The sequence below is a fragment of the Zonotrichia leucophrys genome, chromosome 4 (assembly GCF_028769735.1).
Source record: "Zonotrichia leucophrys gambelii isolate GWCS_2022_RI chromosome 4, RI_Zleu_2.0, whole genome shotgun sequence".
Classification (NCBI taxonomy): domain Eukaryota; kingdom Metazoa; phylum Chordata; class Aves; order Passeriformes; family Passerellidae; genus Zonotrichia; species Zonotrichia leucophrys.
In genome coordinates, this window is record NC_088173.1 from 18,330,574 (window position 1) to 18,345,294 (window position 14,721).

Consider the following 14,721-nt stretch of genomic DNA (forward strand, 5'->3'; position numbering starts at 1 on the left):
CTGAGCTGTGCTGCTGGCCACCACCAATAAAAATAAATCATGTTTCATTTGGAACTTTCCCTGCCCTACAAAAGAACTGACTTATCTGGACATTGCAATACAATGGGAGATAATAGGGAGCTGAGTGGGGAAAGCTCCACCTCCTCCAAGAGGAACCGTGCGGTACTTTGCTGTAAGCTGGGAGAGACCAGATACCCACCAACAGAGGGGAGCAGGGAAAAAAGAGTAGTATTTTTGTCATTTCTGGAGACCCTTTTATGGCATAAGCAGTGAGAAAGCTGCTACAACCCAAATGGCACCACTTTTAAAAAAACTGAGCCTTCATCATGAAAAGAGGTATCTGGGCTATTGGAATGAACCAGAGTTTAGATACCCATTCAGCGGGCACAGCAGCAAAGGCCAGGAACAAAAATCAACAGAAATTAGATGAGGAAAGTTCATCTGCAGCCACAAACTGTCACTAATAATGAAAAATACCCTTATTTGTCATTTGGGAACTGCCTATCACAGGATTCTGGGGCGTGGTTAGGTGTGAAGAATAAGGGAAATTGATTTCATTTGCCCTCAGACAACACTGAAATATCTACCAGGAAGCATGTTCAGTTATTCAGTAGCCAGGCACACAGGCTGCAGTTTCAGGCATGTGGAGATTGTTTTCTCAGCTCTTAGTAAGACTGTGCCTGCAATGTAACATTTGTTCTGTTAACAATAAGTGAATTTCTAGACACGAAAAAGGCAGCTCTCTTGAGACAATTTACTAATGTGAGAATAAAACTGTCAGGTTGAAGCCAACAAAGTTTTTAAAAAGTATTCACACCTGTGCTGTATACAGTGTGCAGCAGTTGCTAATGCTTAGATAATCAATACAAAATTATGAGACTGATATTTTTCTTTCATGGATATCTTTGTAACCAGTTCCCTGGTATTCTACCCTGCAAAATGCTTTAGAGGAAAGACTTTACAGTGTGATTAAAGGAAAATAAGTCTACCTGTTTATTAAATCAACAATGTATTTTTTTTTTTCTCGTGAAGATGATGAGACAGGGAAAAAACTTTTAAAACAAAATGTGACATATTTGGAATCCACAAAAGGTAATAGTGGGACTAGTGACCAGCTCACTTGTTTTGAAAAAATTGTGTAATTCCTTTAATTTGGCAATTTTATGAAAAAAAAAATAAAAAATCAGTGTAGCTTAAAACCAGGTTGAAATCTGCACATATTGTGATTTATACAATGTTTACAAGATTCTTCACTTTAATGTTTTAGAGTGGGCAGATGGCACTGTATTTTGGATTTCACTTGTTCCTAAATCACTTTCTAAAGTATACATGAGACTTCTATGAATACACACATTTACACTTTAACTCCAAGCTGGGATTTGTTAAAACAGCTCAACATCACATACAAGTTTTGCTCCTGTCTCTGTCTTATCTGCCAGATGAGATCACAACCAAGATGAAAGTAGATTTTTGGACTTAGAGGTTGCTATAATGACTCTGCATCACCTTATATAAACTGCTTTCCAATAAAGAACTAATGCTAGTGGTAAAAAGACACTGTCATGTGTGATTTGATAACCAGAATATTACAAGGCCAAGGGAAATGAAGTATTATAATTCTGACATTCAAAGATTATTGTCTTTGTCAAATGCACAGCATTTCACTAGGAATAGCATTAGATTTGAAGCTTGAATTTCTTTCTGCAATAAATTATTTCTACAACAATAAATTAAGGACTCTCCAGATGAAAGAAAGACATGTAATAGCCTAGGATGCATATATATGGAACAATATAGCCTTTATGTAAAGATTTTAAAAAAACAAAACCAAAACCCTGAGGAAATTAAGTTATTTTTATATATTTCTACAGCAGGTCCTACTTCTCTTGCTCTATTAATGAACTGCAGGCAAATATAGAATCACCACAAGGAGAGCAGAGAGAGCAATAACCATTCATCAAACACAAAGCACATCATGCTTAAAAGAACTCAGCCAACACATGCACAGAACTCAGCCAAAGTTACACAAACAAACTTGTTTCCAAGAACTTCATAATTATAAATACAACCTCAACCATTTACAGATATTACATGGGAAAATTACTGAATTTTTAAACTGATATCAAATTTTTTGTGACTATGGTGAACATTTGTGATTATATTAAGAACATTCAAGACATATCAGTTTCAAAACACAATGACTTTAATACCTATGAGGATTTTTTCTGTTCAAGTGAACACTTCAAAATCTGTTCACAAATGTAACACATTTATTGATTCATCGCTCTAGGTAAGTAAATTGTTCAAAAGCTATTCCTTAAAAAAATATAAACAAAATTGCCTGCAGCGATTATACACAAATCTTGTCAGTATAGATGTTTACAGTACACAGTATTTTTCCACACAAGCTTTTTTTGTATCAGTATTTTGACATTTTCTTAGTCAGTGATTTGTATATAAAGACCAAAAAAAACCCCAGCTGCTGGAAGAGAAACATATTGGGGAATATGTATTTGCATGTGCAGTTGCAAAAGAACAAGAAGGTCCTTAGCCTAAGGTGTTCTACACAACTTGTCTTCTGATAAAGTCCATTTTGATCAAAGTTCTACATCCATCTGTTTTATTACTACTAAAGATGGCATGTTCATTTCTATAAAACAGTGTGATGGAGCTGCCTAAGATCAAAAAAAGAAAACAACCCCACAACAAAAATCTCTTAAAAACTGTGAGCCACGTCTCAGCTATTTTGCTTCAATGATACAAAATCTTTCCACAGAGGAAAGCTGATCTGACAGCTGTTTTTTGTTCAAATTCTCACTCACTACAAAGAAAGTTTACTGCATGGAGACTTCACATGGAATACGACAGAAATTTCTGACCTAGTTAGGCACAAGTTTTGAGATATAACAAAAAAAGAGGTGGAGGAAGAGACTATATTTGAACTAATCAAAATGGTTTAATTGAAACTTTAGTTATTCAAACGAAAAAAATATTTGGGAGCATAAAGGTAAAAAAGATACCTACCTCTTCCCTTTAAAATAATGCTTGCAATCACTACACCAATATGATCAGATTTTTCCAGCATATAGCATTTATTTGTATCACATTTGCAATTTGATAACAAAACCACACAAGAGTCATACGCAAAAGAAGATAAAAGTTGCAAAGTACATATATTGTCTACTGCATATTGCCAGGTATTCTCTTTTTTAATTTTAATTCATCACTTTTGTGGAAAAATAATTTGCTCAGAAAACCTCCTCTTTTGTGTTTCAGAATAAAAAGACTGTGAAATAAACATTGACCTATCTACCCAGGCAGGTTGGTGCAGTAAAAAGAAAAAAAGTCTTATTTTCTTAGCAAAGACAAACCAATTTCAGTTGAAAATTAGCTCTAGCTTCGATTCTACAAGCAACAGAAACCAAAGACTTAGGGAAATGGAAAAGGAAAAGAAAGAAAAGAGTAAGCAAGAAAAACAAAAAAACTACAGCTCCATTTTTTTCCCAGTAGGCCTTTTACATTTGGGAAAGAAGAAATAACATTAATGACCACCAACACAAACTATACTTTCCATTACATCATGGAAGCTAACCAGAATTATAGGCTTGGCTCTGCAAAAAAATCTCAGTGCAGTGAACAGAGAAAGCACTGTAGTTAGAGGTCCAAGAAATAATGGGGAATTAATGTGTATATACCATAAAGTTCAGAAGTGCATATGCTTCATGAAATAACTTACTTCTCATTGAACAAGCTATAAAAACGTAGCATTCTCCAGAGAATAAATACCAAAAATAATAAAGTTCTCCAGAGAATCAATAACAAAAGTCTCATGATTCCTTCCTGAACTGTTTGCAAATACACATGTTTCTTCAAGGAGAAGAAATAGCAGAAGTTAACTAACCACTCCCTGGTGGCTAAACAAGATAAAACTGAGGCTAATACTGAAAACACCAAATAATTCTATTATAATCATTTCATATATTGAATTTTGCCACACATTTATCATACTCTTTCTCCTTTTGAAATGCCGTAGTTATCATCAATATTGTTGGCATCTGTCATGGAAGTACTTGGAAGATAAAGGAAGAGTATTTTGCACCCTTCTCACTGGTATAAATCACAGCCTCTTATCCCTAAAAGCTCTGTGTGACAGCTTATAATGGGCTTTTCTGGTCTCCCTGGGGAGACAACAGTCCTCAAATGTGTAATAAGCACACTATTGTACATTATATAGTCTGTGTCTGGGGAGACAACAGTCCTCAAATGTGTAATAAGCACACTATTGTACATTATATAGTCTGTGTCTCTCACCTTTCTCTGTGTATATGATTGTGTTCACAGCTGTGGTGGGATGAGGATTATAAAGTTACAAAACTATGCAAATAAGTAACTTACTAAGTATTGCTGTAATAAATGAATCAATAATTATTTTAAAATAGCGATACTTTATTACACATTTAGGAAACATATCCTATTTCACATATTACCTTTATACATCTATTATTAGTAAAATATTCCTTAATCACTTTTTAAAATATTGATTTCACTTTCTTCAGCTTTTCATGAGTTTTAATCCACAAACAGTGCTAAGAAATTCCCCATGACCATTCTGCCTCCAAACCATTTCCCTTTCTTTGAAAAGCCATATAACAGAAGATCTTCATACAAACATGACACTCCATTTACCAGCTGTTTCACATGCAGGACAGATTTTGCCTTTGAAAGGCTTTAACAAGCCTGCTGGCTTTGGGCTGCCTTGTTCAGCTGCTCTCCATTGATCATGAACCTTCCCAGGGTGCTCTCTACCTGCTACTAGTTATTGCGGGCTTGCCACACCGAGAGGAAAGCAAATCCTCTTGTAAAAGCTCCAATTATATGACTCTTAGCCAGAGCTTCTTTATGAAAGCTGTCACCAGCTGAGAGCACAGACCATGCGTCTTTTTGTGGAACAAACTCACTAAAGCAAGAAGAATAAAAGACATGAATTTAAATTCCATATTTGTTCCTAGTTTAATTTTTTTTTTTAGTTTTTTACCTCTAAGCATAGCCAGCGACTTTGATGAGAATGACCAGATCCTACACGCAAGCCATTGAAGAAAAAGATTTGTTCTTCTTTATTTGTGTAGATTTCCTCTACATTATGATAGGTCTAGTATGAATACAAGAGAGTGACTGGAAGATCCGAATGAAAACACCAAATGTCTAGATTATAATTGTTCAGAAAAACACTTATGCATATCTCACAAAGACTAGACAATTCTATCCTCAGAGTCACCAACATTCCATATTTTGTACTAACAGCAGCTGCTGATTCACAGCAATTGTCCTTCTGGAGCAGATTTATTTGGAAACAAGTATTCAATAGTAAAACAAAAGCATATGATTAATTTTTCAACTCTATTCACTGAGGATGCATTAATAATCCTTTATTGTTAGGAACACTACAAGGCATTGTGATTGTTGAAAAGATAACGGAAGATAAATAAAGTGAACTCATCATTCCCTTTCCATTGATAGTCAATCATGTGACTGCATTGACAAAGCTTAAATATTACACCTTGCCATACCATTAGTATTGAAGTATAAGAACAAAATTTTAATAAATCAGGTCCAAAGTGAGACTAGGCAATTTCTAATTAATACAGCATTTAGGCATATGTTTCAAAATATTCATTCTTTATTCATATTCTCTGTCTTTGCTTCTATGCCACCAATTCATTGAATATCTCTTTGCTAATTAACCATGCTTTAATTTCTGTACTCTTGACCTTTACTGACCTTACAACAAAGATTACACAGACACTAGGCATAAAGCTCCCTTGCATTTCTATCTGGAAATGGAAGACCTTCACTGGGGATTTCCAGGAAAACATCGCCATGCACCTTTGGAAGGCAAGGCATGTTTGTTTTCCTGCTACTCTTCTATCAACATACATGTAATCTCCTTGTAGCATCCACTACACATGCACCTAGAATTACAGATTATTGCCTGTTACAAAATACAGTAGCCGGTTTTTATAAATTGTTTATTTCCCCCCATTAGAAAGAAATATTCTGTAAGATGAAGCAGGAAATAAAATTATTTCCTAATGTTTTTACTACTGTTTTAGAGCACCATAGTTTTAAAAATACCTGTATGAAAGCCTTTCATTCATTAGAGTGTCTGGAACAGATTCTGGCATACTTTGTCACATTTGATACATGATAAGTAAAATGCTTTTTTTTTTTTTTAATGTCAGCAGTTTAATGGAGATTAAGATAGTATTTACTGCAAGTGTATGAGGGGGGAAAAAAAATGTATTTTTTTGTTTTACCTTTATTCCGTCAAAAAAATCTGCTCCTATCCGCTACAAAATAAAGAGACAGTAAATACTAGCTGATTTCTCCTTGGCTTTCCTGTAAGGATGCAAGAGAAGGGGCAGGAGAATACTCAATTTCTCCAGTATTCCTTTCTTTATTTGTCAGGTGATATAAGACATCATTATTATTTCCCTTTCAAAGGTTATTCCATAGGGGCATTTTCACCGACTGAGCCTGTGGAAAAGGACACAGATAAAATACTGAAACAAAAGGAAACGCACAGAGACCTTACAGTTTAAAAAAATACCTCATGGAGTTTTGTTTTATAGGAGTATGGAGATGAGAAAAAAAAGAAATTACCACAGACTCACAAAATTGACAGGGGAGGAACCTGGGGAGATCATCCAGTCCAATCCCCCTGCCAAGGCAGGGTCACCTGTGGCAGGAAACAAAGGAGCACGTCCAGGAGGGTTTGGATTTCTCCAAGCAGGGAGACTCCACCACCTCCTTAGGCAGCCCGTTGCAGTGCTCTGCCACTCTCCATGTAAAGAAGTTCTTCCTCATGCTGAGATGAAACGTCTTGTGGTTTAATTCAAAACCACTGCTCCTCATCCAGTCACCAAAAGTCTGGCACCATCCTCGTGGTATTTCTATAGAGGTCCACTATCATATGATAATGTATAATAATCTACTTCCAACTCACTTGGCTTAATCAGGTCTCCTTCCTGGCTGGTTCATGCTCTAAAGTTGATTGGTGCAAAATCCTGAAGCCAATAAATTGTTTTCAGACTAAAAGATATAAGAAAGATGATACTTCTTGCAACCGAATTATCTGCATAAAATGTGAAAAGAGACCAAAGCAAACCTGGAACCTTTCTGTCTTTTCCAGAGCATCCTCAGACAGGTAACAAAAAACACTGCTAGCATACTATCTCAGGGGGGAGAGAAAAGAAATACTGGGAAGCATCTACACCAAAGTTAAATACTAAACCATTTTAATGCTAAATAACACAAGTGAGCAAAAAATGAGCAAAAAGTCTTGTCCATTTCAGTTAAATTTTAATTGACAGTTAAAAGAGACAAAGGGAATTGTTTCTATTCTGTGATTATGATTTTTTTAACTATAGAATTTCTCATGGGTAAAATAATAATAACAAGAAAAGCAGATCATATTGCAATTAAACACTGAATTTAAAAGAAGCTTGCAAATTATGCGGTATTCTGCCTTCAGTCTTTTTTTCATTTGCCCAGTGAAAGAGCATAGAACTGTTTTTTACAAAAGATTTTGGAAGGTGTAGTTTTTTCCCTCCTAAATAGTTTACTCCTGGTGCAAAAGCCAAAGACTGTATACTCCTTCCAAAAAATCACTTTAAGTTAAAATATAAAACAGAACAATGACAACTCATCTGCTATTTTCAATCAAGAATTCACAGGCATGACTACGCAAAAGGCGTATGACTTCTTATGAAGGTTATCACAAAATTCTCCACAAAAACAATACACTAAGGGATAATAAAAGCAATGTGTAGATAGATTAGATATCCCAACCTTTCCTATTAAATATGCTGCCTGTTTGGGGCACAGCTTCTGTATTTGCTCAGTGATATTTATTTACCAAAAAAAAAGTCACATGGGAATGAATGAAAGCAGAATTTTCCCTACTCACAAGTTTGGCATTGAGCTATTTAAAGAAAAACCAAAACTTCAGGAGAATAATCTCTTTAAAGAGCTGAAGACACTAATGCATTTTTTAAAGGGTGAAATTCACTTGTATGTGGAACATCAGTTAGAGGACACAAACACCAATTGGTGCATGCAATGAATCTCATTTCATCTTGAGGACAAAAGCTCAGGTTCAGACAGTCTAAATTCTATTTATGTTCCCAAGACCACTGGTTCCGGAGAGCTACAGGCAGTCAATAGAGAGAAAAAGATGAAGTGAGGATCTGGGAAGAATTTAGGTCAGCTGGATTTACATGTAGCATCCCACCTCTGCAAGCTGTTGTGAGCCACCTTGCTGACTTTGAGGGCTCTGCCTGAATGGAACAAGCTCAAGGGCGAGACTGATTCAGCAATGGGTAAACAAGTGATCTACCACAGAAATTAAATCTTTCCTAACCAAATACTTGGCATTAATCTCTGCAGGAAGAACACCTGACTGTGTGGTAAAGTTACTTTTATTACACTGCCTGCCTCTCTTTACAACCAGTACCTCTTAAAGATTACTCAAAGATATAGCCATATTTTATCTAAAATTGCCCAACACCTGCCACACAACCTGCAAGTAATTTTGACAGGAATTTTGGGGCTTTTAAGTCTCCAATTTCAAAATAAGTTATATAATATGCTTGTAAGGTTAAGGCTTATACCCCAGTGTCTCATAGAGCTTACTTTTTTTTAAAATACACAATGTAACGCTAGTCTTTTCAAACCCTTAAAAAAGGTGTAGCTCCCATTTTTAGCCTAGGGCCTAAAGAAATTGCTAACCTAGGAAAAAAGATTTGCAACTTTAAATGAAAATGTAACATTGAGGAAATAAATTCCCTATATAAATAAATAAAATAAATATAAGAAAGGAAACATTCTTGACATATGTATTTATGTTTAAACAGAATTACTGTCCAGCATTTGATTGGTCATGATATTAGTATGGTCTTTCTGGACGTAATTCTTCAGATACTGGGCAAGGAAGAAGAAAAGAATTTTTTTGCATAACAATTTAAGACATTAACATCCATTTAATTAAAAACAAAACACAGACACTACACAAAGGGAACTCTCAGATGTATATTGACAAAGATGGGCAAGAGTGCCTGGTCAGAAGAGGTTAGATCAGCCAGACAGGACCTTGGGTTCTTTTTGGCAATTGTGGGGATTCAAAAGAGAGTTGACCTCAGCTCAACTGTGCTTCAAAAGGAAAAGCAGTGAGGCACATCTCCTTTGAAGCTACAAATCACCACCTTAAGAGAACTGGGTCAGGACCATGTTCTTCTGAATCCCCCCAAGCACGTTGAAAGCTAGAGGGGAAGTCTTTAATACCAATTTTGGCTGCTTCCAGCAAGATGAAAGAAACTGCCTTAAGTTATACTGAAAATATCAAAAAACTCATTTTTTTGACCCATTCTTCTAGAGATGTAACAGTGTGACTTCATCAGGTTTAGGAGCTCAGTTCACCAAGTCATTATCCAAGTCAGGAAGAGACCCTGACATTTTAATCTTATTCCCTCAGATTTTCTATTTGTGAATTAGAAAGGAATGTTTGAAAATTAGACTAAATAATTACTTCTGGTATCAAAGGGCAACAATTTCAACCCTTTTCAGGAACAGAATGATACAACTGTTCCACTCCAGGGAATACCATCTGCGGATACACAGCACAACCACAGATACAGCAAGTCAAGCACAAACTATTCTCCTGCTCAATGCCCCTCAGAGATGACATTTAAAATTAAAGGGCTGTATGATTTTAAAAACATTCCAATGACTGCCAACTCTGACTAGAACCTAATTTTCTTTAAGGATACATGTTTTTGTGTAGGACAGTGATGCTGATTACAGTTATCAGATGACTAAAGAAATCGTATCAGATGCACAGTTTAAATAAAACTAACTATAAAGCCTAACTTGATAAAATACCAATTGTTTATCAGAACTATTTATCAGAAATTCCCATCCAGATTTTCTCCATGATCAGTCCCCACGGAACTTACTAGAGGTCAATCAATCAATCTATTGCACACCTATTACTTTTTTTTTCTCTGACATCTGGATAGGAACAAAGAACTAGTGTACACCCCCCCTACAACTTTTTTTACATCCCATCCCACAAGCAACTTAGGGTTTGTTACAGCCTCCTCTTTCACTCTTATGACATTTAGCCATATCACTCTTGTGACCATCTCCTTTCAAATATATGCCCCATTCTGGAAAACTCAAATACCTGAGCCCATTAATTCTTTATGTATTAATGCTTCACAAAAATAATAATTTAAAAAAAGGAAAAACAAAACAAGTCCTTTGCCTAAGTCATTCAAAGACTGCTTTCTTATGCTGTTTTTGTCAAGCAACCTACCCAGAAATAAAGTTACGTGCAAATCTAAAGACAGCATGAGAAACATTTTCCTGTTATGGGAAAATTCTTTACTCATCAGAAATATTCACTGTCCCATACTGCCAATTAATCCTTGAAGCCATAAAGCAAACCACTGAACCACATTTTGACATGAGTTTAAGACTGAAACAGTCCAGAATACTGCTTTGAAACGTGTGAGTACTGACCTTTTGGGCTGGCCCTGAGAGCTGAGCCATGGGCCCAGAGAGATGTGAAAGTACCTACTTTCTTCTGTGTTAAAGAGACAGGAGACAAGGGCCCATCTCTTTAATTGATTAATCCCTTTGTGGGTAATACAATGCTACTGAGCTTCTGGAATAGGATGCAGGGGCATTTGGAATCGCTTTCCTCCATGTGGCCATTTAGCAACCAACATACTCTGGATCTTTAGAGACCTTACCACTTTTTTAGATTGCTATTGATGACTTCCAGCACTGCTGATTCTCTCAAGTACTGAATACTATCATTTGCAGTGGTCCACTTCCCTAGGGAGCTCACAAGATCATCCTTAAACAGGTATCTTGCTCCTACACTTGTGAGGAGCTGTCACCAGAGACAGCAAACTGCTTCCTCTTTTGGTTCCTCTTTCAATTCCCTGATCTCCAGCAGTGGATCCCAGCTGTTGGGCTTCATGACCTTCTAACTGCTGTCGGCCCTGTTATGCATTCATTCAATATGCCAGGCAGAAAACACTCACCCGGTGAACTGCAGGAATCTTTTCCCAAGTCTTGAAGTTCTGATGATGTCAAGGACCAGGTAACTGGTTTCCTATTAGATTTGTTTCACTCCTTTCCATTTCTTTGTTGGAAGGACTGGCTTCTGGATCCAATCCCTTTTCTGCTTGTTTCCCTCCTGCCTCTTCTTCCTCCCTTTCTAATGGGTGAACACCTTTCTAATGGTGTTCTAATGGACATGTAGTTTGCCATATCTTTCTTTTTTTTCCTCCCCACCACTGGGGCAAATACTGTAGTAGCTGTTCTCTGAGTCCCTGTCTCAGCCATAGTGTCCTCAACTGTAGTTTGGGCTCCTGCCCCAACGAGTTATTGAAGCATCTACATCCTCAACAGTTCAGTGCTCTACAGAGTACTACAGTCCTCTGAGAGTACTGAACTGGGACTTGATAGGGTGCAAAGGTGCTGCTTTTCACTGGGGTAGGCAAGGCAGACTTCTACCAGGTTCTGTCTCAGTGTGCCAGGGTTGCTTACCTGTTCAGGTGTAAAGTCCCAGGTAACAGGAGGTGATGACCATTCTGGAAACCTGCCCAAATCCTTCCAAACACCCGGCTAACCAGGAACTGGATGCCTCAGAACAGATTTCAGTGCCCCCTCACCTAAGATTTGTTTTCTCTTACACCAGGATGACACCAAATCTCACAAACCTCACAGTGTGCAAACAGTATTAGCATTATTAACGGTATTAAACAGTACACATAAGGATGAGTAATGACCATGGGAGCCTGCATTATAAAAGCATTCACAGCAATCTCAGGCAGGGAAGAGGAGGTCTGTTCCCTCACTGTCCACAGAGCACTGCTCCCCCCACATAACTAGGCTGTCAGTATCAGGGCAAAGCACACAGCCACTGTTTGTGTTAACACATTCCCAAACTCAGCAAAATAAAGAGATAAGCAGTGCAGCTGGCAAACTCTGTGTCCCACACAGGAGCTTGCTGCTAGAACACAGGCTGTCTTCTCTCCCAGGATCCTGCCCACCCCCAGCCCCTTGATAGGGGAATGGTGAAAGACAGTGCTGATGCTCTGCCAGCCCTGCCCAGCAGAAGCCAAACCCTGGGGCGCTATCAACACCTTTCCAGCTCAGCCAGACCCAAAACAAAAGGAAAAGTTCACAACAAGCCATCTCAACTCTCCTTCAATATTCTACAAACATTAAATCAAATATCCTTCTACCAGCTCATTTCTGCAAAAAAAGGAGCATCTTGCTCCTAATACAAAAATGTATCCAACCACTGAAAGGGTTTAAAGTAAGAACTGTAACATGCAGTCTGCTTCTACTCACCTCAGAAATCTGTCCAGAGTAAAGTAGATAAAGGCACAACTTACAGAAACATAAGCACACAAATAATAGGTGTGTGCTAGTAGCAAGTCCAACATATCCCAGATGAGTCCACTGTACAGTAAAATTGACGCCTGAGCAGCGAATCTAACACCAATAGGCACAACAAGGATTGAAGCAGATTCACACTTCACAGCCCAAATTTCCATCCTCTTTGTTAATAGTTCAAGGAGTAGAAACTCCATCTCTGCTTGCTCCTCAGTTTTAAACTCAATTAATCTAAATTCAAAGTTTTTAACAGTCTTGCATCAAGTACTAAACATAAGTATTTGCTGGATCCTCTGGCTATTGGGATTAGGGACAATACTTCTATGAATATTAGTGAGAAAATATGAACACTGTTTTTCAGTCAGGACTCCTCAAACTTAAATACACTCTTAAAAATATGAACACCTATCATTCTCACAGAAGAGAGAATTTATCAGAGCACATTCCATTAATGAAATAGTGATGAAAAGAGACACTGCTGAAAGCAAAAAGCTACATACAGATATACTTTGAAACAGCAGAAAATATTAATTCTTTATGTCACAGTTGTGAGACTACCACAACACAATTTCAGAAGGCTTTAGACATTCACCCATACAGGGTATCACCACACCTCATCAGAAGGCTTCTGGCACATGCCCATACAGGACAGGATCACTCTACCCCAGAAGGCTGCAAGAGTCTGCCCTTCTTGTTCTTTAGACCAACCTTTTATACCCTCACATTGATGCACTGCACCTGTGTGTCCCTTTGGTGGTTGGTCAGTGCCCTGGGCACTCCATGGCTCATTGCTGTCAGTGCTGCTCACCTGCTGCTCACAGCTGCACCCACTGGGGATGAGGCTCGGCCACAGCCCCACTCCCAATCACCACAGACTGTGTGCCTACATCTTTACACAGAAATTCTGAGTTTACCCCCCTTCAATTGCAAATACCTAGAATGACATGCTTCCTTGAAAATTGACAGTATGCAACAGCCCAGCCTCCTGTTAAAACTCTCGTCATACACACTGTGCTCAAAACAAATGATGAAATGGATCACACTTTCTCCTATGACATTCAACTTCCTATGTCCCAGATGGCTTTTAAACATTACATTTAAGACCCGTTGCTAGGGTAATCTGGCACTCAAGATCTTTGAACTTTTTTTTTAGTTGTATCCACCAAACTATATCCATGTTGCCACTATGCTGCCATTCTCATGAAGTCATTCTCTTTTACTTCACTGGAAATGCAGTCTGAAAATGCAAAACTTACTCCAGACCCGAGAATCTTCTGCTTGCAATCATTTTATTCATTCTTTCTCTACCAGACAATAAAACAGGTAGCAACTATAGCTGTATCAGCTAAAGGTAAGGATATCACACAATAAAATGTGCAGTTACTCCTAATTCGTAAACCCTGTCACTTTGATGCATACATACACATAACCAAATAACACATAACTAAAATGGTCTTTTTTTTTTCTCCTTATCATTACTACTACTGAAAACTGAGAGAACTGCAAACGAGGGGAGACAAGCATCCAAACCCAGAACAGAAAACCCTTCTCTATTTGATGTCCTTACCTAGCGAAGATTTTGCCATTTATGCAACCAAATCTCAGTTTTAATTTAAGGCACTGTCAATTAAGATTGAACACAATATCCTATAACTGGAAATGAATAGCAACACTGGTGATGCCCTCATTGTATCTTAGGCCTCATTTGGCAATGATGCCTCCTGGATAACAAATCTTGTAACAGCCATGCCAATCTTGTCATAGTGATAGAAGTTGCCAGCAGTATAAAACCTTCATCAGTTATTTTTTCTGCTTATCAAATATAAAACCAATAAGAGACATCATAATGTTATTTTCCCACTGTTTTCCTCAACAACAGGCAACTTCGGAAATGGTCCAATTTTAAAGCAGTCCACTTTGCCATATTCTTTTAAAATAATGGGACTGGGCAATATACAAGTTTAAGCAGAGATAAAATAAACTTGCAAGAAGAAGCATCAGTACTCTGGAAGAACAGCTGCTTCAAGTGGCATTTAAGGCTCCTATGAAATTTATTGCCAGAACCCAGCAATTGAGAAAATTAAAAACGTAAGAAATATACGGTTATAAAAAATCATTTTAGCAATAATTTGTAATCAACTGATGAAATTCATAATTTAAACTCTCACACTGCAAATTGCATGTCTCAGTTTTACACAGCTAGAAGAGAATTATGAGATCTTAAAATATACTGTATTAACCATTATTAGC

At 37.4% G+C, this 14,721-nt stretch overlaps 1 protein-coding gene across 2 annotated transcripts in view; it reads right to left on the bottom strand.

Annotated features, from left to right (window-relative positions):
* Positions 1-14,721, bottom strand: part of GALNTL6 (polypeptide N-acetylgalactosaminyltransferase like 6) — a 427,406-nt gene that overhangs the window by 363,926 nt on the left and 48,759 nt on the right. Inside the window, exon 1 of one of the 2 annotated variants that reach the window (XM_064710658.1) lies at positions 13,085-13,149. The exons of the other annotated variant lie outside the window; for it this stretch is intronic. Coding sequence (XP_064566728.1) covers positions 13,085-13,114 — 30 coding nt within the window. The 5' untranslated portion in view covers positions 13,115-13,149. Of the gene's footprint in view, positions 1-13,084; positions 13,150-14,721 lie in introns of those variants that run through there. 2 annotated transcript variants of the gene reach the window in all.